At 40.4% G+C, this 23,137-nt stretch overlaps 1 protein-coding gene across 2 annotated transcripts in view; it reads right to left on the bottom strand.

Annotated features, from left to right (window-relative positions):
• The window catches only part of LOC146521716 (pyruvate carboxylase, mitochondrial-like), a 316,433-nt gene that overhangs the window by 18,685 nt on the left and 274,611 nt on the right, over positions 1–23,137 (bottom strand). For both annotated transcript variants that reach the window (XM_085149207.1, XM_085149198.1), the window contains exons 20-22: positions 12,356–12,513; positions 11,629–11,715; positions 4,515–4,694 (exon numbers count right to left, since the gene is read on the bottom strand). In XM_085149207.1, coding sequence (XP_085005333.1) covers positions 4,515–4,694; positions 11,629–11,715; positions 12,356–12,513 — 425 coding nt within the window. The remainder of the gene's footprint in view (positions 1–4,514; positions 4,695–11,628; positions 11,716–12,355; positions 12,514–23,137) is intronic.

Genomic DNA, 23,137 nt, shown 5'->3' with positions numbered 1-23,137 from the left:
CTAATAATAATGTGCGCTGAGGAGATCATGTTGAGAACTGTCAATTCATCTAAAGGCTGCTGTAAAGAGTAGGAACCCTTGTTTTGTCTCCTGATGCAAAAGGAGGAAGCTACTGGAAGACTTGGCGTTTTCACTCGTGTCTTTGGTGCTGACCTTTGTGGTCTATGTTATAGTGTGAAAAACCAAGCACATCCCATGACTCAGTAGGTCCTAGAAGCACCTGCAACAACTTAAAGTCGTACACAAAGCAATTCATCAGTTTCTCACATGCTGTGGAGGAATTCTGGCCCATTCTTCTTACAAATGCTGCTTCAGGTCATTGTCGTTTGTGTGCATTTGTTAAGGTTTCAATCAGCATTTCAATCAGTTTGAGATCTGTTCTTTGATTGGGCCATTGCAACACTGATGTTTTTCTTCTTCAGCCATTCTGTTACAGATTTCACTGTCCTGGTCCAGTTTTAGACAAGCTTTAGTTGTCAGAAGATCGTCACACAATTTGGTGAGGAGACCCCTCCTCCACCTTGCTTGATAGTTGCTATGAGGTGTTTGTGCTGCTATGCTGTGTTTCGTTTCCTCCACTTTGGTCTCGTCTCTCCAAAGGACGTTGTTCCAGAAGTATTGTTGCTTTAGTTGAGATGCAACTTTGCAGACTCCAGCTGTGCTGCCATGTTCTTTTTAGATAAGAGGCTTCCCGGCTGGCCACCCTCCCACACAAATGATACTTGTTCAGTCTTAACACGCCAACTGACGCCATTAAAGTCAGAGATGTTATATTTGTATTTTTTGCAGTTTCTGGTCAGAGCGTTGCACAATCTGACCTCGGGGGAGAATTTGCTGGGATGTTCACTCCTGGGAAGATTGGCAGCTGTCTTGAATATTTTCCACTCGTGAATAATCTTTCTCACTGTAGAATGATGGACATCAAATTGTTTGGAAACTTTCAACCCTTCTCAAATTGATGGACAGCAACGGTTGCTTCTCCAAGTCGTTGCTTTTGTCTTCCCTCCTTGGCATTGTGATAATACATGCCTGAATGCTTTTAAAGAGGCGCACACACACTTGCTGATGATCAGTTCATTGATTGTATTTGTTTATCAGCTTATTTTTGTTAATAACAGTGAAATAAGTTATGTTTTACAGTTTATCTGAGGTTATACTGACCTAACTTAAGACCTGCTGAGGACTAGATGATTTTTATTGCATCCTGATAAAAGTAAAACCTTGGAACTGAAAAAGGGCGTACTTTCTACCACAACTGTATATATCTGCAGTGTTGGGAAGGTTACTTTTAAAATGTATTCCATTACAGATTACAGAATACATGCCCCAAAATGTATTCTGTAACGTATTCCGTTACGTTACTCAATGAGAGTAACGTATTCTGAATACTTTGGATTACTTAATTTATTATCATGCTTTTTACAACTACATGAATGTACTATTGCTGTGATTTATTACTGTTACTGAAGGTCCGCGGCTCCGACTGGGACCTCTGACTAATACGGCGGGTTCTGTGTCGGGCTCGTAGCCAAGAAATAGCTTTACTTTGTTGTCTGGGTCAACTCTGCTTGCGAGAGACAGAGAGAGGCGTTGAAAGGCTGCTCCAACAGAACTTATTGTTTTTGGAGGAAAACACGAACAAAGCGTACAGTCGAGTCTTAATAGCTTACTTACAACTGGACTCGTCAGGCACTCTTTTTGGCTGCAGTGGTTATTATATGGTTATATTTACATGCTTCCAGCTCCCGTTTTTGCTCGATGACAGCTCGTACTTTTCCTTTTTCTCCCTCCCTCGCTCACAGACACATAACGTGTATGGCAGTCCATTCTCCCTGCAGCACGGACTACACTGCCTATGATGCTACATTCTTTAGAGCTATACCTGTAGCATTCTGCCTATTAGCTTAGCACAACAACAACAAAAAGGCCTCTCTCATCCAGGAAACACGCAGAGAGAGCGTCACCCTGTAACCATGGCAACCGTAACGCTGCCGCCTGGAACAACAGAACGTAGCTGTCAAACAAAACCCAAACAGTCCTGACCCGCCACAATATGAAACAGGGAAGTACCGCCGTGTAATCCATTTATTTCAACAAAGTAACTGTATTCTAAATACCACCTTTTTAAACGGTAACTGTAACGGAATACAGTTACTCATATTTTGTATTTTAAATACGTAACGGCGGTACATGTATTCCGTTACTCCCCAACACTGTATATCTGTTATGTTTACTAATTTGTGTGCTGCTTTGCATCTTCGAGCGTGTGTGTGCACCCTGCAGAAATCGCTAGACAAAGGGCCCAGTGCAATTCTATTAGTCACAGAGCTAACAGTTCAAAGATAGCTTACTCATTTGTGCGTGTGGGAGAAAGGCACTTCAAAGATAGCAGGTTCACTGGAGTCCCTGCTCATTAGCACAGTCTCCTCTGAGGATGTCCTTACACCTAAATGCTTGATTGTTTAAGTGTGAGACACAGACAATGACTCCGTCTGTGTGTCTGTTTCCATTAACAAATAAAGGAAACTTCCTCCAAGGTTATTTGGTGACTCTCCACATTTCTGTGGGAACTAAACAACACATACTCAGGTTTCCCCTTTTCTTTCTTTTCAAGTATGCTCCTCTGAGGGATATGCTGCATTTTTAATGACACATTTCATTAGCTCGTTTTATTTCTGATGGTCTAATACACTTCTCTTTCCTCAGTCTCACAATCCACATTCCCACCTTTTCACCGTTCCTTGTCCCCCATCTTTTTCCCTTGTCCATTGTGTTTTTTCCACCCGCACCAGACGAGGAAACAACTCAGTTACCACTTTATGATTCAAAGGAATGAAAGTAACTTTGTGACAGCCTTTGAGAAATGAATGAATGTGATATAATTATGGAAGGCCTGTTCACCAGCTAATTAACACCACCGAAGCACCATTAAGGAAACACTGCTGCTTCTTTGCTGATAGCGTACAAATATAACCTTAAGCTACAGCGCAGAGCTGAGGTTATACATGTGTATGCTTATATGCATTAATAAAGATGAGCGACACAGCAGCAACTAAAGGTCAATGACTGAAGGCAAAGTAGTCACAAGCTAGCTGTGTTTTCTAAAGATACTGTGATAAATGTTTTACTTTCTTTGCTCTAAACAAAATTCCTCTCGTGTCTTTTCACGTCTGAGCTGAGGTTATGTAAATCAGTCATGCTGATACATGGTGTGTGTGTGTGTGTGTGAGTGAATATCAGATTTAGGTCTCAGCTGCGCGGTTTCCGTGTCGACATAGGCAAACACAATAGCACACAAATTAAAACACAATTAAATCAAAGCAAAAGTAAACTGTGGTAGTCATCATTTAACTGAATGAACGACTCAAGTTATGCTGTGCGCTCAACTGCCCCTCGGTGCTGACGGGCTGTCGCTGTCTGAATATCGAGAGATTTAGTCAGATGTTCTGGCTGAGATGAGAGGATTTCGTATGGAGTATTTACTCAGAGTACACACTACGATGCAACCTGCAGCTATGATAGTTGTTTTAAAAAAGTCTGGTGACTTTTTTGCATTATTTGGAATGAAAATATCCACGTAAACAAGTAACAAGTTAAATGAAAAAAGAAAACAGTGACACTTTAGCAACTTGCAGCGTGAAGGCTGACTGAACAGAAAACCACATAAACCAAACCTGATGACCAGAATGAACACAGCAGCTATCTGTGCTTTTTAAAATGGTAATGACTCACCAGACAAAGTATTTAAAAACATAAGACACACCAATATATCATCACAACTAAATAAAAAACATCTGATTATGTTTGAGGAAGAAGAAAAGTGGCAGGAGGACAAGCGATGTTTCACTCAAGGGAAGGAAAACAAACCGACAGATCGTTTAAGATAAAACTAAGCTATGAACTGAGGAAACACCTTGATAGGGCTTTAAGAAATGACTTGATCAGTGGGGGGACATTAAAGTATTAAAAATTCCCTTTAACTGTACATCTACACACTTACACTGCTCAAAATATTAGATGGAAAAGGAAATACTGGAAAAAAAAAACTTTTCAGAAATGTCAACTAGCCACTATGTTAGAAACATTAAGGGGAAATTTTTTAATCCTCTGTGTGTTCTTGTAACTCCCAAGGAGACGTCATGCTGGTGGCCCCCTGATGCGCATAGCGGTCGGCCTCGCTGTATGCACTCGTGAGGAGACGAGAAAAGAAGAGCAGAGGCAAAGAAACTGTTTTCAGCTTGTGTCAGATGAGATAAAGCATGAAACAGAACTTGTGTGTTTGCATGTGTGTAATTACACGCACACCTTTAATGAAGCTCTCTGGCCCGTGTTTGTTACACAAAGGCACAAGTGAAGGACGTGAAGGACAAATGTTGAGCGAGTATTTTCTGATCTAAACAGCCGTGTCCATTTATTCCAGCAGATAGGGAAGTTAAATGGTTTTTAAATAAATAAATGAATGCTTTTGTACAAATCCTTATTGGAATTATATACAAAGACTCCAATATGAGTACCTTAGATCTGAACGGCTCAGGGAATCCTCCGTGTGGTATCCCAACGTATCCCTGAAGGAACTCGACGACAGAGAGGGGGAAGGACAACTCGTCCGCTCTCTCCTCCACCTCTGCTCTGGTCAGGTTGTTCTGCACCATGAACTGAGCCAGGTCACCCACGATCTTTGAGGAAGGAGTCACCTAGCAAAGAGGAAAAAAGTCTGAGTACTTGTAGTGTTTCGTGTGGGAGTGTTAAACCCATTTCTGGATAAAGAAAGTTAATATTAGCCTGATGTACCCTTCAGTTGGATACTTCCATTTATCACAGTTTGCTTAGGACAAGGAGAGCCGCTGTTATTCACTGTGCCTTTTAAGCTGGCAGAAAAATATATATATCCACATATTTATAGAGAAAAATAGAAAGTATTAAGAGAAAATCGAGCAGGTATTTCTGCACATCCGCGGTGATTTCAGCAAAAGAGAAGTGGTCACAGAGTGTTTGTTTTAATGAAGATGCTGTCTACAAAGATTAAGCACAGAGACCCGGAGGAAGGGAAATAAAAAGATGTTTACATCGACACAGCCTCTTTAATCATCTGATTTGGTCTGCTCCGTGAAAACAGAATGAACCTGAAAACGAGGAGGGAAGAAAAAAGGGTGCAGAAAACATTCATTAAAATCACACGTATTCACTCTTTCATTATTTATAATGGCATATCATTATGGTAATAGCGATCCCTATTAGCATAATGGTGATAGGTAGAGTCACTTCAGACTGAACGGGACACTGGTGCAAATATCAATTGCACACATTACTCTTATTGTAATGATTGGAGATGCAAATGTAAGGCTTTCCTGTTGACTTCCATCTGGTGCTTGGACCATTAAAGTGAGAAAGGGGTCAATTAATATGACCCACCAACTTCCAATCTCATAAACAAACACTACGGTTTGTATTCAGTTCTTAACATTTTATTATCTGTTAGAAAGAGAGAGCTAAGTGGGAATAAAACAGAAAAGATGCTGTTAGTTTCACCTTCCAGATTTAACCTCTTCTAAATTTAAAATCCATTTTCACATTTTGGTTTCTGGGGTTGTTTTCAACCCCGATGCATCGTCTGGAAATGTAAGAACTGACAGCTGAAGGAGCAGCGCATGCAGGAAGCGGGTCCACGTTTTACACAAAGTCTATTTCCAAGGCAATTAGAGCACTCGAAAGGAGAGAGAGCAAGGAGAGGAAATGGATGAACAAATATAGATTAAGCTGACATTCCCTGAGGAATCCCCAAACGAAGATCTTGACACCTATTTCTCAAAGAAGCGACACCAAATTATTATGAGGAAGAAATAAAGCACACACATCCCTCTGGGATTACTACAACCTCCTGGGATTTGGGTGCTTGTTAGGCTATCTGAGCTCATGGGATCACTTCAGTCTTTCAACCACTACAGCCCCATGTGTGTGTGTTCCTGTTTAGGCATCTTCGTGAGGACCAGAAACTGGCATTCTACTATACTTGTGGGGACCAAGAGAGGACATGCACACCAGTCCTCACAAGTTTGAAGCCATTTTTCAGGTTCAAAATGTGGTTTTAATGTCAAGGTTACCATTAAGTTTTGGTTAGGCTTAGGCATTCATTTTTGATGGTTAGGGGTAGGGTAAGCAGCATTATGTGAACTAGATGTCCTCACTAAGATTGCAAAACGAGAATGTGTGTGTGTAAGCGCTTTTTGGGTTTAGACATAGCAATACTGACTTTTTTTTTTTCATGTCAAGCTGCTGTAAAAATAGAAAATGCCATCAGCGGAAGAAACAGTATAAACGATTTAAGCTACACTGTCAGATCAACCGAGCAAATCCTGATACAGCATTATAACATCTTTGGTTAAAAAAAACAATACTTAAGTGACAAAATAATGAAAGTGTCTCAAACGGTTCCTCCCACTGTGCAACTGCATTTTAACATCAAAATGATCAGATCAGTTCTTTTGAAACTTGTTTCTGTGCAATCACAAGCCCCAGGAAGCCTGCTAAAGTCCAAAACCATTTGGACTATTTTCAAAAGACATGTGCAAGTGATTACGCAGCGAGACAAGAAACAAGATAGAAGAAATGCACCTCCCTTCAGCATTGTCGGCTACAACACCTGTAAGTTCAGGTTGACGGGGTTTGTGAGTAGAGGCTATAATGACACCCTGCTTTTACACAATGAACGACTGCAAAAAACCTTGAGAGATTTGAGCCGGTTGTTAATACAAACTGTGGAGATGTCAAACAAAAGCATACTGCTGACTTACTTAAAATCTATCAAAACACAGTAAAGCTCAATGTTGGTTAGTTTTCTCTGCGTCTGGAGTTCAGGTTTCTCCTCCTTTCACTGCACAGGTGTTACATCTTTCCATCTTTATTACCCATCTTCAAAGAACAGCCTTCTTACTTCATCCTTCACTCACCATCTTTACCTTTGTCTTTACGCTAAAAGCCAACATGTTAGATTTTTACTCTTCCTTCATGAATCAACTTGGTCCCGTTCCCATCCCTCTTCTCTCTAGTCCGTCTGCCAAATATTTCTTTTTGCTTGATCCACAGTAACATCAAGAGTGTTACTCCCATTATCAATCTCTGTTGATGAATCACCCACCTCCAACTCTCTCCGGATGCCTCACACACGGGAAAAAGAAATCATATTTTCAGCAGTGTATGAGCTATATATGATGTGTGAGCTTTCCTATATTTTTAGACGAGGAGTGAGGAAAATCACATTGTGGTCGGGTTAGAAAAATCTGATTTCCTCTGTTCCTGCGCGAAGCCGAGCTCAGACTCTTGGCTGCTGATCGCTCTCCGTCTTACTGATAAGATGGTGTCTTTATGCCACTACTTTAGAGGGAAGTTTAGCTTTTGACTGGACTGACATAAGTAATCAGCTTCTTGAGCCTCTGAACAAAATGCACTGCAGTAGAAAACGCCTGCTGTTATCTTTTTCCCCTGACAAGACCAAGAAACCCGGTGTTAAGCCACACTAAAAGGTTGACAGTGCTAAACACTGCACCGGCTTACATCTACATCTTATTCAGCCAGAAACCTCGAGGAGAGTCGCTGGATTCCCTCTGGGAAAGACATACTGGGACCAGATTGGATATAAAATTTGTAACAATCTGCTCTGAGATGTTGCGACGCGCAGAGAGAAATCTGATCAATTTAAGGTCCTGCGTTCAATTTCAGAGCGTCACCAAAACAGAAAAAGGAAAAAATAACAGTTTTTGTCCTGGGGAGCAGAAGTTTCTCTGTAAATGTTCATGTTGATCCTTTCAGCAGCTGAGATGGCAGAGAAACTGACCCACTTACTGACAGTCACACTTTGGCAAGGCTGAACGTAAAAATAAATATCTACGCACATGTTTACCGTTAGTGTTGTATAGATACAGCGCTAAATAATTTACACTGGACATATTTTACATTCTGTTACCCAAAGCTACTTTGGAGACTGAATAGGGAGATTAAATTAGCTCCTGTCATTTCTGCCTCTCTCCCATAAATGCTTTTTATCAGCAATTAATGCCGATTAATCCAAATTAAAGCTCTCATTATCACATCTGAGACACAAGCCCTGATCCGCCCTCACCCACCTCCAGCGGCTCTTTCTGTTCCCACCACCTCCGTGTTCCTTTTCTCCCACACTGCTCTTCCACCTTCTGTCCATCTTTCTCACTTCAACTAATGTGCAGTCCTCACTAAGTGATCCCGCGTGACTTCGCACCCCTGGCAGCAGAAATCTGGCACAATGGCACGTTTGAGTGTGCGGCATGCCGGTGGATTTTGTGTGTGCATCTGTGTACTTTGCTCAAATGTGTCTCGAAATGCAACTATCCAAACCTGAACTGCCCTAAAGAGCGTAGGATTATATCATCCAGATCAGTGTGTGCACGACTGTTTCAGGGAGAAGGAAAATGTAACGAAAACACATACACACACTGCCCAGCCAGCAAAGCTAGGAGCAGAGTGAAGAATGGTACCTGTCAGGAGGGGAGGAGACTAGAGAGGAGCGATAACGAGAGGCTTAGAGAAGAGGGGGAGGGGAGAAACGATAGAAAGATTAGAGATACATGAAGGAAGTCTAATCGAAATGAGGGAAGGTGGGAGGCGGTGATGGGACCAAATGAAACTGGAAAGTGAGAGTGGGGAGAGACTGCAGACGGGGTGATGAAGAGTGAGGCAGGAAGACTAAGAGGGAGAAATAAAGGGATGGACAGATTAACCGAGGGGAGGAGAGACAGAAGCAAAGAGAGAAGAGCAGTAGACATCTGCAGCCCCACAGGCAATACAAGGAGGTGGTCCACCTCGAAGTATGAGAGACCGAGTGTGTTTTGAGATGGGGAGGTGAGTGGATACGTGCTTGTAATTGCAAGAGGAAAGTGACAGGGTAAGGGAAGAAGACAGAGCACACTCACAAATACATATACAAGCTGTCCTCTTTATACCGACAAGCTCACGCTGAGACAGATGTAGCTGAGAGAGAGGAGGAGGAGACTGGAAGTTGATAGCAAAACAAGTTAAAAGCAGGGAAATCAAGCAAGGGAGGCCCTGGTGGTCATTGCCAATTAACCCAGCAGCTTTTGCTGCAATGCATGTTGCGCCGACATTTGCGTAGATAAAAATTAACTTTAGAAATGCTCGTTGCTTTATGTGCATTTTCAGTTCATATCACTGACACAAACACTGGAGCCATCTGTTCATGTGTGGGGGTTTCTCACTTCCAATCTTGTGAGTCTTCCAATCAGTAGCGAGTAGATTTAGAACTAGACAAGACCCCTTCTCATCTTCCAGACAAGGTTTGTCGGCTCAGTAGTTATACTGTACATATACTATGCACTATGTGACCAGCAGGCTGACAGGAGGGCAAAGGAGGCTGACTTCAACCAAAACACACAGCGTACGTGATGTGTTACACAAGGTGGAAAAGGGAAACAAATCTTGTGTCTCTATTCTATAGCTGCTCACCCGTTTCAAGGTTATATCATCAATGGTTATTTTCAGCTTAGCATTCCCAGCACTACATTTTACCACATGCATGCTTTTAAAATTGAGATTAAACCTAATTAAACTGTATGTGATACATACATGAAAACTGAGCACAATCCTAATCCTACTGCAGGTGTCATATTTAGTAGAGTCATTGTAGCTTGGGTCATTAAATAGTCGTAGTTCAAATGCTCTGCATGCAAACGAACGGCTGGTCCACGATCATTAAGAGATTCAATCTGAACTCCATGGTCACTAATGCGAAGGAAAACTAATGAGGTAGTTTTATACCTGTTTATAATTGTAAACCAAGTCTGTGGATTAAGGCAGATTTACAGAACTGGTACAGGATACTCAGCAAGCAATGTAATGATTATACTCAGCTGCACATCTGGAATTAATATTAATCTATGAAACTGTCAGGCTTATAAGCATTTTACACAAATCTCCCAGATTCCCGTGTCGAGTTTGATGTTGTCTGGTACCGAGTGAGAGGCCCATGAGCTTAAGTAATGATGCGGTTTTGTAAGTTGAGACATCCAGTACAAATATCTTGATTTCTTAATTCAGAACATGACACCCACTGCAAGAAAACATGAATTAATAGACTCTGTGAAGTAAACAATCCCTTTAATGCAAATCACTTTTATGTAAATGCTTTGAAGAAGATTAGACATTTAACTTTGTTTTTTAATTTGAAATAATTAGAGCTGTGTTCTTGATTAAAATGAGGAAAGTATCCCCATTTCTCCTTCACTGACGGCACTAAACTTCAAAGATATGGGCTTCGCCGTGGTGCGTGTGGGCATATACTTTAGGTGCACTGCTTACTGCCAGTGCAGTATGTGGTGTGTGTACTCCATGTCTATATCTGACAAGCGCACTCCTTCTCCCTTATCGACAAACCAGCAGTGTGAGAGACACAGCCATTGTCGAGCTAACAGGATACAACGGAGAGCATAGCAGGGCCCGTAGGCACATTAAACCAACATTGGCTTGTGCAGCGAAGCCCACAGAGTCTTAATTGAATTGATAGAGAGGCATGGGCAGAGTGGTAGGGGATTGATGAGGAAAACATAAAGGGGGAGAGAAAATTAGGGAGAAGGGACCAGAGAGGGAAAATTGAGAGACCTAAAGAAAGAGAGAAGAAGGTGATAAAATAATGGGGAATCCATGGGAGCATGTCTAAGGTAAGAAAAAGCAAAATAAAGATGGCTGAGAATAAATGCAGAAAGCAGCATGTGGAATGGAGGACAGATGGAAAGCTCGATAATGAAAGAAAATGCAAAAGAAAGGACAAAATAATTACAGGGAGAGAAAAAGAAATGTGAAAAACATAGTAATTAATGAAAGATAAACAAGAAGCAGTCAGGAGGTCAGCCTAGGCACAGAATGACAGTGTTCCAGCAGAGCTCCCTGTCCGTGACTACAATTAGTGATGGCTGAAGTTACGTTAAATCCACCTGGTAAATGAGAGGATAAATGAGCCTAATGTAGACTAGCCGGGAAAAGATAAACAAGTCTAGCAAAGGAAATGACAAAGCTATAAAAAGTTACTCTCGGAGGAAAAGGAAGCTGAGGAAAGCCAAATATACTGCTGCACTGAAAGTGAATTCAGACTGCACAGAACAGTGAACGCACCTAACTTAATCTGGGATTGTTTTGCTCAGCCAAGCCAGGAAAGAGGGGCGGCTTGGCAGACCGAGTCAGTGTGAGCCAGGCCGATGAAAGAATATTGAAAACTCATTTCTAATTGTGCTTTCAGCAGGAAATTCACGTGACCCAAGTCAGACATAATATTACAAAGTAAAACATCATTAACGCTCCAAATGTGCCCGACCTTGTGCATTCTACTCATTTTCCCAAACCCATTTATACGGCTCTGTTTAAGATAATAATATAACCCATTACAGCTGATGCTCCTAAATCAAGGACTTTCGAATATACTCTTATCTGCCAAATTAAATCAGTTACTGCAGCTGGGTGTTGAGGCCACTATCATCACTGACTCCAAATGCATCTTTGCTGTGCTATTAAACTAAATTAAAGCTGAAACGACACAGCTTGATCATGAAAATAAAGAGCAAGCTGGGACGCTCTGTGTCCATGTCTCACCTTAATAAGGTCTCCAAGTAGTTTGTTGGCCTCTGCGTAGGCCTTCTTCACCTCCTTGAACTTGTTGCCCAGTCCCATACTGTGAGCCTGCAATAGACCAATGAACCGAGTAAGCTTTTCTTTTCATTACAACCAATTTAAGAGAAAAATCAAGGAATGCTGGACAAGCCAGTCCTGCAGCTGAACACTTGGGAAGAATCCTACAGCGACGGTCCTGTGGTTTAAATCACTTTGAAATTATCTCTTAAATTTTTCAGTGCGACTATAACAGCACAAACGCTGCAGAGTCTTGCTTGTATTTTGGCACAGCATTCACAAACACTGGAATAAGCAGCTTTTACTCAAGTTTCTGAGCTTTGAACTTTAAGCACAACCGTGTTAACAACAGTGACTGGAACAGATGATATCTTATGTTTTATTGAGCTAATAGACACAGAGAACCTGTTTCTCCATTTTAAGTTAACCAGATACAAACCCAGTTACAAAACACCGGGACACTGTGTGAAATGTAAATAACAGAAAGCAAGGGCTGAAAATCAATATTGGATACGCGTGATCTTTGGCACCTCAGGTGTCAGCGCATTAAAAAACAGGCACAGCGTGAACGCAGTTCGTCGTACCAGTCGCAAATTTTGGAATTGGATTCGTACAATGCAGTAACCCAATATTTTTAGCCTCGAAATAATCCACTGACAGGCAAAACCGAAACAGCAGCATTTAACTGTACCTGGAAGTGAAGGTTGGTGTACTGTCCTCCGGGTATCTCATTCTCATACACGTCGGCATTGCCAGATTTCATGGTGGCAGTGCAATCAAACGGAGCATACAAGCCTCTGGCTACTTCCCAGTATTCACTGTAGTCAAACACCTTCTCCAGAGCGATGCCTGCAAAACAGGACAGTAAGCTGACATCAAATCTGTGCTCAGTGCACACAGTTATGCGACTTGGCGTACGGTGAACTGAAAATTACTTTACACTTAAATGTCACATGGGGCAAAAACAAAAGCAAAGATATTTTGATGTTTGAGGTCTTTTAATATGGAAAACTAAAGCATGTTACTAGAGATAGAGACCCTGAGAAGAAATTTGAGTTTGTAATCTTAGGGGTTACTTACACTCGCCTGCCCGTCTAAACCTGTTAAACTATATGTTAATGCAAATATCTAATCAGCTGATCACAAGGCAGCACTTAAAAGCACGCAGACCAATGTATCAAAGCTCAAACAGAGCATCAGAATGACAACAAGGTGAGTTCAGCGACTTTGAATGTGGTATGGTTGTTGGGGTCAGACTGATGTGAGCATTTCAGAAACCATGACCTTTTTCTGGGGTTTACACAGAATTGTCTGGAAAAAAGCAAATATCCAGCAAGCAGCAGTTCTCTGGGTGAAAATGTTTTGTTGATGGCAGAGGTCAGGAGAAGGGCCAGACTGCTTTGAGCTGATAGGAAGGAAACAAACTCAAATAACCATTTGTTATAACCGAGGTATGCAGAAGGGCATCTCCGAGTGCACGACATGTTGAACCTCAAAGCAGATGGGCTACGGCAACAGAAACTTATATGAGCTCAGTGTAGGAAACCGAGGCTACACTTCTCAGCAGTCACCAAACAGAAGATATGAAAAGCAATGGATGATCTTTTTAAATGTCACAGCCTACCCGAGCATTGCTACTGACCATGTCTATTCTTTTATAGCCACAGTGTGACAATCTCCTGATGGCTCCTTTTAGCAGCATACGGTGGATTGTGTCACAATACTCTCAAATAGCCTCCAGAGGCATAGATCTCAGAGCACCTTTAAGATGTGCTGGAACAGGAGATTCCCATCATGAATGTATATCGCTGACAAATCTGTGTGATCATGTCCGACCCAGTAGTAGCACAGCATATGAGGTGGCTGATTAGATTAAATGCATTCAGCATTAAACAACAATACTGTTGTCTTCATGTAAAGTAGCAATCACCAGATTTAGCTTACATTGTGATGCCGTCTATAAATACAGATGAACCGTTAGTGAAGCCATGGGAGCCTGCCATTTATCCGAATTAGTCATATTGACAACATATGCACTGTGCCAACTAGTCAATTGTGGACTTGTGATGCTGATGCTAATGCAAAAAAATAAGCAGCATGTTAAACTGAGCAGTGTGCTAAACGTTTGTTAACACACACCAATCAGGTATGTTTGAATACATCTCCAATGACACTACAGTGTGCCGATTCCTACTCTCAGCTGTCTGCATCACATACAGCAGAGTACCATCAAATAGAGAACATCGTGTGAAGAGGAGATGTGCCTACTTGGTAGGCTTCTATGTAGTCTCTTTCCCTCCTCTATCAATAACCCAGTATCAGCCTGTAGTTTTTATAATGTACTTTCCACAAACTAGTCTGCAGCAGAAGCAGCAGCTCATGCTCATCTCTTCTGGAAGGTGTATTACAGGATAATATCTAGTTTATCTATTGTGTAAATTGTACTCGGAGCCTGTAAGCATGCTGGAAAAGTCACTCTGTATTATAATCTGGTCTTTGCTACATCAACGCTGCTTGTTAAATCCCTCTGATATTTTGGGATCTTAAAAAAAAAAAAACTAAAACAGCATTTGTTGCTGCCACTTAAGGTGTGTTAAAGCAGCTTACCTTGCAACTGCTTTAATACCATGACAGAAATGGCAGTGCACTGAGCTTTTGGCTAATGATGACAAAAATCAGCCATATTAACGAGCCAAACTTATTACTTCGATAACTGAGAGACAAGCTCATACTTTTTAGATTGAAGGAGTCCATACTCCAAAGTGTTTGCGTGCCTCGACTGATTCTTGGCGGGTAAATGGAGCTACTGTGAAATTAATGTGATATTAATGTGCATGTTGTTGCTCCTCAAATTCAACTGTCTGCCAAGTCAGGCAGTAATTGGGTCCATTTTCTTCTCTGTTTGTGAACACTTATTTTTAATCTTTCATTTATGCTTCCGTTGTGAAATTATAGTTTGGATTAATACAGTGCGGGGACATGTTCCGTAGCCGAGTCTGGTTCAAAGGTCACCGTGGGCGAATCTTTAGCTCCTCCCTAAAACCGGCTGGAGCTGCAACTTTATGCGTGTGGGGGCTTTTAGCTGATGGACAGAGACATTTGCAACTTTAAACCATCTAATTTTAAGTTCACCTATTTAAAACGGTGGATACAACAAAGAGGAATGCCCTGTAACCATGGTAATTCTATCACTTCCTGTGAGTGTGAGATCTGGGTGTGAGAAGAGAGGGGGTCCCTGGGCTCTTAGCTTTTTGGAACCAGAGGTCATGGGTAAGGGCTATGACCCCAAAACATAACCTCCTTTATCAAAACTTCTGACATTAATGTAACAACAATGCACATAATTCACACCATGTTTTATTAAATAAGACTCAGTGAACAAACTAGAGATCTTAAACTCATCAGGCTAATGTCTACTTGGAGCAGGAGGGTTACTTCTTTTTCCTCCATGAAGGTAACATCAGGTGGGCGGGCAAACTCGGCTAACACTGATTTGACTGGTTTAGTATTTAGCCAACAGTAGAATTGTAATCTCAGCTAACCTAAAGTCTGGTAATAATAATAATGGATTGGATTTATATAGCGCTTTTCAAGGCACCCAAAGCGCTTTACATTGCCACTATTCATTCACTCTCACATTCACACACTGGTGGAGGCAAGCTACGGTTGTAGCCACAGCTGCCCTGGGGCAGACTGACAGAAGCGAGGCTGCCATATCGCGCCATCGGCCCCTCTGGCCAACACCAGTAGGCGGTAGGTGAAGTGTCTTGCCCAAGGACACAACGACCAGGACAGAGAGCCCGGAGATCGAACCGGCGACCTTCCGGTTGCAGATACGCTTCCTACGATACCCCCTGAGCCACGGTCGCCCCGGTAGGCCACAGTTAATGAATGTGTTGATCTGTCTGCTCTTTTTCCAAGTCTTAATTGCAATTATGCTAAATGGCACATTTCTCACTTCTGTCACACTGCAGGGGATTAACAGACTGTGACGGCCAAAGAATGATGTGTGACTACTAAGGCTTTGACCTAATCAACTCGAATAGTGATTCAAAATGATTTTTTAAACTGGTTTGAATTAGTTCCCAAACACGGTGTGACACTTGATATTGTTTAAAAATAAACAAATTATACGTGACTGAGTCATAAGCTGAAATAAGGAGATAATGAAAGGTCAAAACATCATCTTGCAAGCTAACATTTCACAAAACTGATGTGAGGGGAACTTAGTGTCAGCAAGTGGACAGGTTTACACACGCCGAATCTGAGTCTCAGTGGAATTTGGGGGGGATGGAGATAATCTGCAATAAGAGTTGAACAATAAATATCTTGCAAGAAACAGTGTCAAAGAACTAAGAACATCTTAGTGGCGCCATATTCAACGAGAATGAAAAAATTCAATATAAGAGAATCTTGTGTGTCATTTCTACAGTTCTTGAAAACATCTTCAACGACTCTGAAGATGTTCCACACATCTTTGTCTCACTCTCTCACACACACACACACACACCCCCTCTCTCTCACCCCGCTGCCATAAACCTGCATTTACTTTACTGAAGAAAATGCTAATTTTCCTATAAAAGTGGTTAATTTGGCATCTGTAACCATTTGCTTGCCTAAAAGGTATGAAAACGGGACCATTTTAAAAGTATGCACATGACTGTTGTTGTTAGACAGCTTCAGGATAACGAGACCACCCATGGCCCGTGATGGTTTTAATAAATGGTGTGATGAGTCCCATCTTTAATTAAACATATCCAAAACAAAACACATCATCAGTGACTTTACAAAATTTACTCATGCACAAGAGGTCATGTCAAGTGAAAGACTGTGGAAGGTGTTCAGTCTTATAATCTTGGAATAAGAAACCGAAGCTGTGTGCACAAAAAGGACAATGGTCTGCCGTATCTGAGGAAACTCATTTCCACATTGACAAAACTATGATGATTTGATTGCTCTTCTGTTGACCCTCTCTCATGGTTTGGATATTTATTTGTAAGGAACAGAAGCTTACAAATTATTAAATGGTCTACAGCTGAACACAGTATCCCAGTACGCCAAACCATTACAGACCTGAACATTCTAATACTTTCCAGTATGTTAAAAAGATTTCACAATCAGTTTATTGTATCACATCTTATGCAGATGTGATTGTTTAGAGATGCATGACACATTATTCAGTCAGTAAGTAACACAATGACTGAATTACACTATGTCAATGGCCTTTCAGTTTCTTTGGTCAACACTGTGGTTTATTCTAAACAGAATTAAACTAATAATCGAAAAAAAAGATATTTCTAAAAGGATTTAGGGTGTCAAGCAGGGTTTTAATAGTTTTGCAATTTTCATTAGTTTTTATTTTTATTTAGTTTTGACTTCAGATTTTCAATTTTATATCAGTTTTAATTAGTTTTTACCAATTGTTTGCTAGTTTAGTTTATTTTTTTTGAAAATCCTTAGTTTCAGTTTAGTTTTGATTAGTTTCAGTTATAGTTTTAGTTGTTTTTGCAATAATTAAGTGTAACAAAATCCCAGTTTCATCATATCAGTCATTCTGCTCATCCTTGGGTATGTTGCTATTCCAGCTACCATACTGCACCATGGACAGGTCGCCTGTCTGTCGCAGGGCTAACATGCAGAGACAGACAACTCACATTCCCAACTATGAGTTCTTTAAATAAATAAATAAATAAATAAATAAAGGCAGATGAACAACCTGATACCAGGCAACTATAAAATGTATATCTTGATAAACTTTTTGAAGGTAATTGACTCACACAGTTGTGTAGATATCCCCGTCCTGTTGTCTCGGGATGCATCACGCTGCCTTGCCTGGGGTTAGCTTCTGTTTTCTGGGGATGAGGGTTGAGTGTGCTCCCTTACCTTCTCAAGCTAAGCTAGGTTAGCCTTCTTGTGTGAGCTTTTCAAGTGCACTTTAAGGTTTGTGGGATTTTTTTCCCTTTAGAAATGTCCCTCATAATTTGTCTCTTTCCACTACAAGACACTTGCTTTATCCAAAACACAGTCATATTCAAAGTAATCCCAAATTGGACTCTGGCGCTTTCTTCCGACTTTTCCTGACATGATTCTGCGCGTGGACGGAGCAGCAACACAGACGACTCGACTAACGTACTGCCACCTGCTGGCATAATGAGACACAGCAAGAAAAAAATCTGGAAACTAAACTTCATTTTCACCCTTGACTATTGTAAGACACGCACACATTAATGAAAACTAAACACATTTTTGCTATAAATTCAGTTAATTTTAGTTCGTTTTGTGAACACTCATTACAGTTTTATTTAGTTTTTTTTATTTCCGTTAACGAAAATGTTTTTTCACTTCTAGTTTTCGTTATTTCGTTAGTTTTCGTTAACGATAATAACCTTGGTGTCAAGTCCAACAACAGTGCAAAACCCCTGAAACACACTTCAACCAGACCAGTGTGATAAAACAATTGATCACGACCGACTTGCTCCCTCTCTTATATCATATTATTCTTTTATTATCTTAGCTCCTACTTCGTACTCTCTCCCTTTTACTGTTGAATACTTTAGCCAGCTTGCCTTCTTCCCATAGTAATACCATTTTTCTTCAACTACTTTAAAGCATTTTATTCACACAATATACTTTATTTGGGCTTTGCACTTACCAGGTTTAAGTTAATCAAGATTTCTTCATCTAGTTTAACTTTTGCTTAATGTGGCACCTAAATCTTTTGTGTATTTTGGAATAAGTTACATAGTTACGCCACAAATTCTGAAGCCTGGTGTAGTTCAAGCAAAACAATTCAGTCTAAATCAACAGCAGCAGCTGCTTCCTGCTGTGTGCCAACATCATCTGGCTCTGTCCTGCAGAACCTGCTCAGTCGACTCCAGCCAGACTGTCTAAAAGACCCCTACAAATTAAAATCTGCAGATGTGCTTCATTCCCAGTAAAAGTCCCAATGATGACTGCCCAACCTGGAGAGAGGTGCTCTCACTCAAGCCAGCCTGCGACTTCAATAGCAAGCAAACAACCAGCTTCAGCTGCCGTATTATCAAATTAATGCCCCTGGTACTCTAAAGACAATTAAGGAAAAATGATCTGAAAGTCTAAATGACTTTGAATTAGTCTGAAATAATAAACATTCAATCTTAGAAGATTAACTTTGCAATTAGTTTTATTCAATAGTAAACTGAGAATCAGACACAAATCTTCCCTTTATCACAGCCTAAATGCTTTAAGTTCAAGCATTCATCTGCTCACCCCTTCTTCCTTTTGTACACAGATCCTTGTAAATAAATCTGACACACACGCAACCGTATGACGATAAATCTATAATTAGAACACAAAGGATGACAAGCTTTTTCCATAATTGAATAGTGTGGATTCATTTGCTTCACTTGTTTCCCCCTTTTAGGCACCCATGGGAACACACATGTCCATAGATCACTCATACAGATGGCTGCTTGGTAGTGACGAACCGCCATCAATATTCAGCCCATTAGCAGCACAAAATCACTAACAGAGGATACAAACAGACAGACGCATACTTCTGCTTTCATTAGTCTATACACACGTTTTGTAGACTGACACACATATACAGTTGTAACACACACACACACACCAGAGGCTGATGAGACAAAGACACAATAACATTGTGGGAGAAAAAACCCAAATACAAGGGTAGATGTAACAGGTTGGATGCATTTAATGCCTGTGCTCACCCGTTTGTCTGGGTTCAGCTGTGAGTGTGTCGGGTTCGACTGTCTACACAGTTAACGTATAACCTCTGAGCAGAGCGTCTGCCATTTGCTACTAAATATTTTATCAATTAAATCCAAGCATGATGCACAAGAGAAGGCAGTAAATGCAGTGTCAAATAAACATGAGGACCATTTTAATATGTGTCATCTTTCAGCTGCATAACTGTGTGAATATGTATCACTTTTAAAATGCATGGGTATGTATGCACGTCGCGGCTTACTGCATAAACAAAGAGACAGCATGAAGACAAACAAATTAACCACAGAGCCAATGCTTTGCCGTTTCTCTGGGAGAAAGAGATACCAAGAGAGATTTTGAGGGAGACGAAGGGAAAGGACAAGCAGAGTGGGAGTTGGAGGCATGGAAAGTGCCGTTAATTGGTTTGTCGCAGATTGAGAAAGAAGGAAGAGGAGGATGACGAGGGAAGACAATGTAAAAGCAGGGGGAGTAATAGGAAAAGGCATAAGAGCAGAGAGAGGGTGGGAGATTGAATAGGCAGCGCACACTACACTGCACTGATTATTGCTTTGAAAGAGAGATGGAAGAAAGCTGGGAGGGAGTAAAGAGAAGCAGTAAACAGACTAGGGTCAGTGAGGTATGGAAGTGTCAGACAGTGCTTTTCTTGATTACAAATGTAGTGAGATGGGCAAACAGAGAGGGAAAGGGAGAGAGGCACAAAAATCACGCGGTGATGAAAAGAAGACACGAGGCCAAGATGACAGGTATAAAAGAAGCTGGATGTGAGAGGGAGCTGTATGCATAATGCATTTACCAGGGTCACCCCAGGATACAGGATCAAGCACGAGTGTGCACAAATGTGTGTGAGACGGTCTGCAAATTGAAATTCCATGAATAACCTGAGAGACTTTAAAAACTCTGGCTTTTGAGTAACGACCTTGTCTTTCTGTTGCCATTTTTTTGGTACTTTATGCTCACAAATTGATATTGTGTCATTAAACCGGACTGCGACAAAATTTCTTTCACTGAAACATTTATGTCGTGCTCTACAATGTTTCCTACTCGAGTCCAAGAACCTGTTGCATCCAGCTGTGGGTTAAATGAGTACTGAGTGAGCAGCAACGATGCAAACAGATTTTCCTTCATGGCTCAAGCCACACATTATGCTGCGAACGCAGCACGTCTAAATGGCTCTGTTACAACGTTGCTTTATGAACAAAAATCACTTCCTCTTCTATGAAAGCGTTTTAAATGTGAGTGATCATTACATTTTGCTGCAGAAACAATAAGCCAAGCAAAACAGCTCATTCACTTTGAAGGACTCCTTTAGGTACAAACACCACCAACACCCGTGGTTTACCATCATTTTCTGAAACCACTGTAGCTGCACTGTAATTACGCTTAAGACGTTTTTTTAGTCTCTCAAAAGTGGAAATTACTTGTGCTTTAACCCAGCCTAATGTGCCCAAGTACTACAGAAGCACTGTGATGTGATATCACCACGATATACAAATTTGTTTTTGATGTTTCTCTAATGGTTAATCCACCAGAATGTGCAAGTTCGTTAAATGAAATTATATTTTTATGGCTGAAATTATTATAATTATTGTTTTCCATCAGTTTTCAAAATGTGTTACAAATTTCTAAAAAGGAAAAAACGGAAAAAGCACATTACTACTTCTGATTAAGATGCCAAATGACAGTCATTTACTTGCATTTCTCAATAGAAAAATAAGAAAAATGTGTTTTAGTAAATGTTATGCTTGATTAAGGTCCAGCGTGCCGACTCGAGTTTGGGTGTAAAAATGTGAACCATGCCTGTTATTGGCCTAATAAATAATATGTTTTTAAGTTTTAAACAATTTTTCTATATTTGTGCTTTCATGGTTTTATGATATGGTCTAATACATTTTCTAAACTAACAGTTTAAGGTGGGATTTTTCTCATGTACGGGTTAATTATTTTAAATGTTAAGCACTGATGTAACCATGTAAAACAAACTAAGGCTTGCTAGATTCTGCATCAGTTTAACAAACAGTGATTTTATTCACGACAGGAAGTGCAGAACCTTCTTCAGACCACGTCTGAGAATACACCAATAAATATGCAAAGCAGGGATGCGCATGTGTAAACATAATCGGCAATAATTTAACCTACAGTGCCAAACTTCTTATGTTAAGGACATAGTGCGCTGCAGGAGCTGACAGTGTGCAGTATGAATATCATGTAAACAAAATTAGCTGGGCATTTTAAGGTTCTGAGTAATGGAAATGAGCTATCACATCTGGTTAGCAGAGCTGAGTCAGTATTCCCAACAGCATTACTCCACATAACTGAGCAGCAAACTCCACATCACTTTTTTTTTTTTTTTTTTAACTTTTTATTTTGTACTTTTTCCAATTTTATAGTACATGCAAACAAAAACACGAAAAAAAAAGAACACTAAATAAATAAATAAATAAAGGACACCCAATCTGTGGAAGAGGGGAAAAGGGAAAAAAAAACAAAAAAAAACAACAACAACGAGGAGAGGTCCCTGCCCTATGGGGCTGAATGAGTCTTATAAGCTATCCATTTTGTCCACTGTTTTCGGTGTTTGTCAGATTTCAGTCTCAAAGTGTAGGTCATTTTCTCCATTATATATATGTCCTCGATTACATCAGTCCATTCTTCCAATTTTAAAGGGTCACTTTTCAGCCAGTTTTTTGTTATTACCTTTTTGCTTGACAACAACATAATTTTAAACAAGTAATGGTCCTCCTTTCTTACATTTTCCCATATTCCAAAATACATTACTCGTGCCTCACACAGCACGTCATACCCCAGCACTTTCGTCATTGTTACCGCAATGCTTTCCCAGTAAGATTTGATATTTTTACACTTCCAAAACACATGAGAATGATTGGCGTCCCAGTCTCCACATAATCTCCAGCATTGTTGGGGTGTTTTCAGCTGCTTGCTTTTGATATAAGGAGTAATAAAGAACCTAATCACATTTTTCCAGCCATATTCTCTCCATCGTCTAGAACTAGTGGAATTATGCTGTGTGAGACATACGGATCGCCAGTCATCCTCTGACAACTCAAGATGTAATTCCGATTCCCACTTTTGTTTGATATATAATGTTTCATTCCTATTCAAATTTTGCAGGCCATTATATAATTTCGATAAAATTCTTGATGGAGGATTTTTATATGCACCTGTTATTATTTCTATTATATGGCTTCCTTCTCTCAAAAACTTCTTCCTAATTTCTGTATTGTAAAAATGTCTTAATTGAAAATACCTAAATAAATCTGATTTATCCAGTCCAAATTGTCTCTGTAGATTCTCGAAGGATTTGAATGTTGTCCCGTCTATTAATGTACACATTGCTGTAATTCCTTTATTGACCCGTCTTAAAAATGTACTATCCCATTGTCCACTTTGGAATTTTCGAGAATATGCAGGCCAAATCAGCAATTTACAGTCTTCTATAATTCTATATTTCTTCACTATAATCCACCAGAGTTTAATAGTGAATTCAGTAATGAGATTTGTGTTCGTAGACTGGATAGTTTCTTCTCCCAATCTTGCTTGTGGATGACATGATAAGCAATAATTTTTCTCCATATGCTTCCATTTTGAGGTGTAATCCGGTGAACACCAGAAAACAATATATCTCAGCTGGGCTGCATAGAAATATTCCTTGAAATTCGGGAGGGCAAGTCCTCCTTTTTCTTTTCTTAATTGGAGTATTTTAAATCTTATTCTTGGCTTTGTCCCT

The sequence above is a fragment of the Neolamprologus multifasciatus genome, chromosome 3, assembly GCF_963576455.1.
Source record: "Neolamprologus multifasciatus chromosome 3, fNeoMul1.2, whole genome shotgun sequence".
NCBI lineage: Eukaryota > Metazoa > Chordata > Actinopteri > Cichliformes > Cichlidae > Neolamprologus > Neolamprologus multifasciatus.
This window is presented reverse-complemented; position numbering and strand designations above follow the sequence as displayed.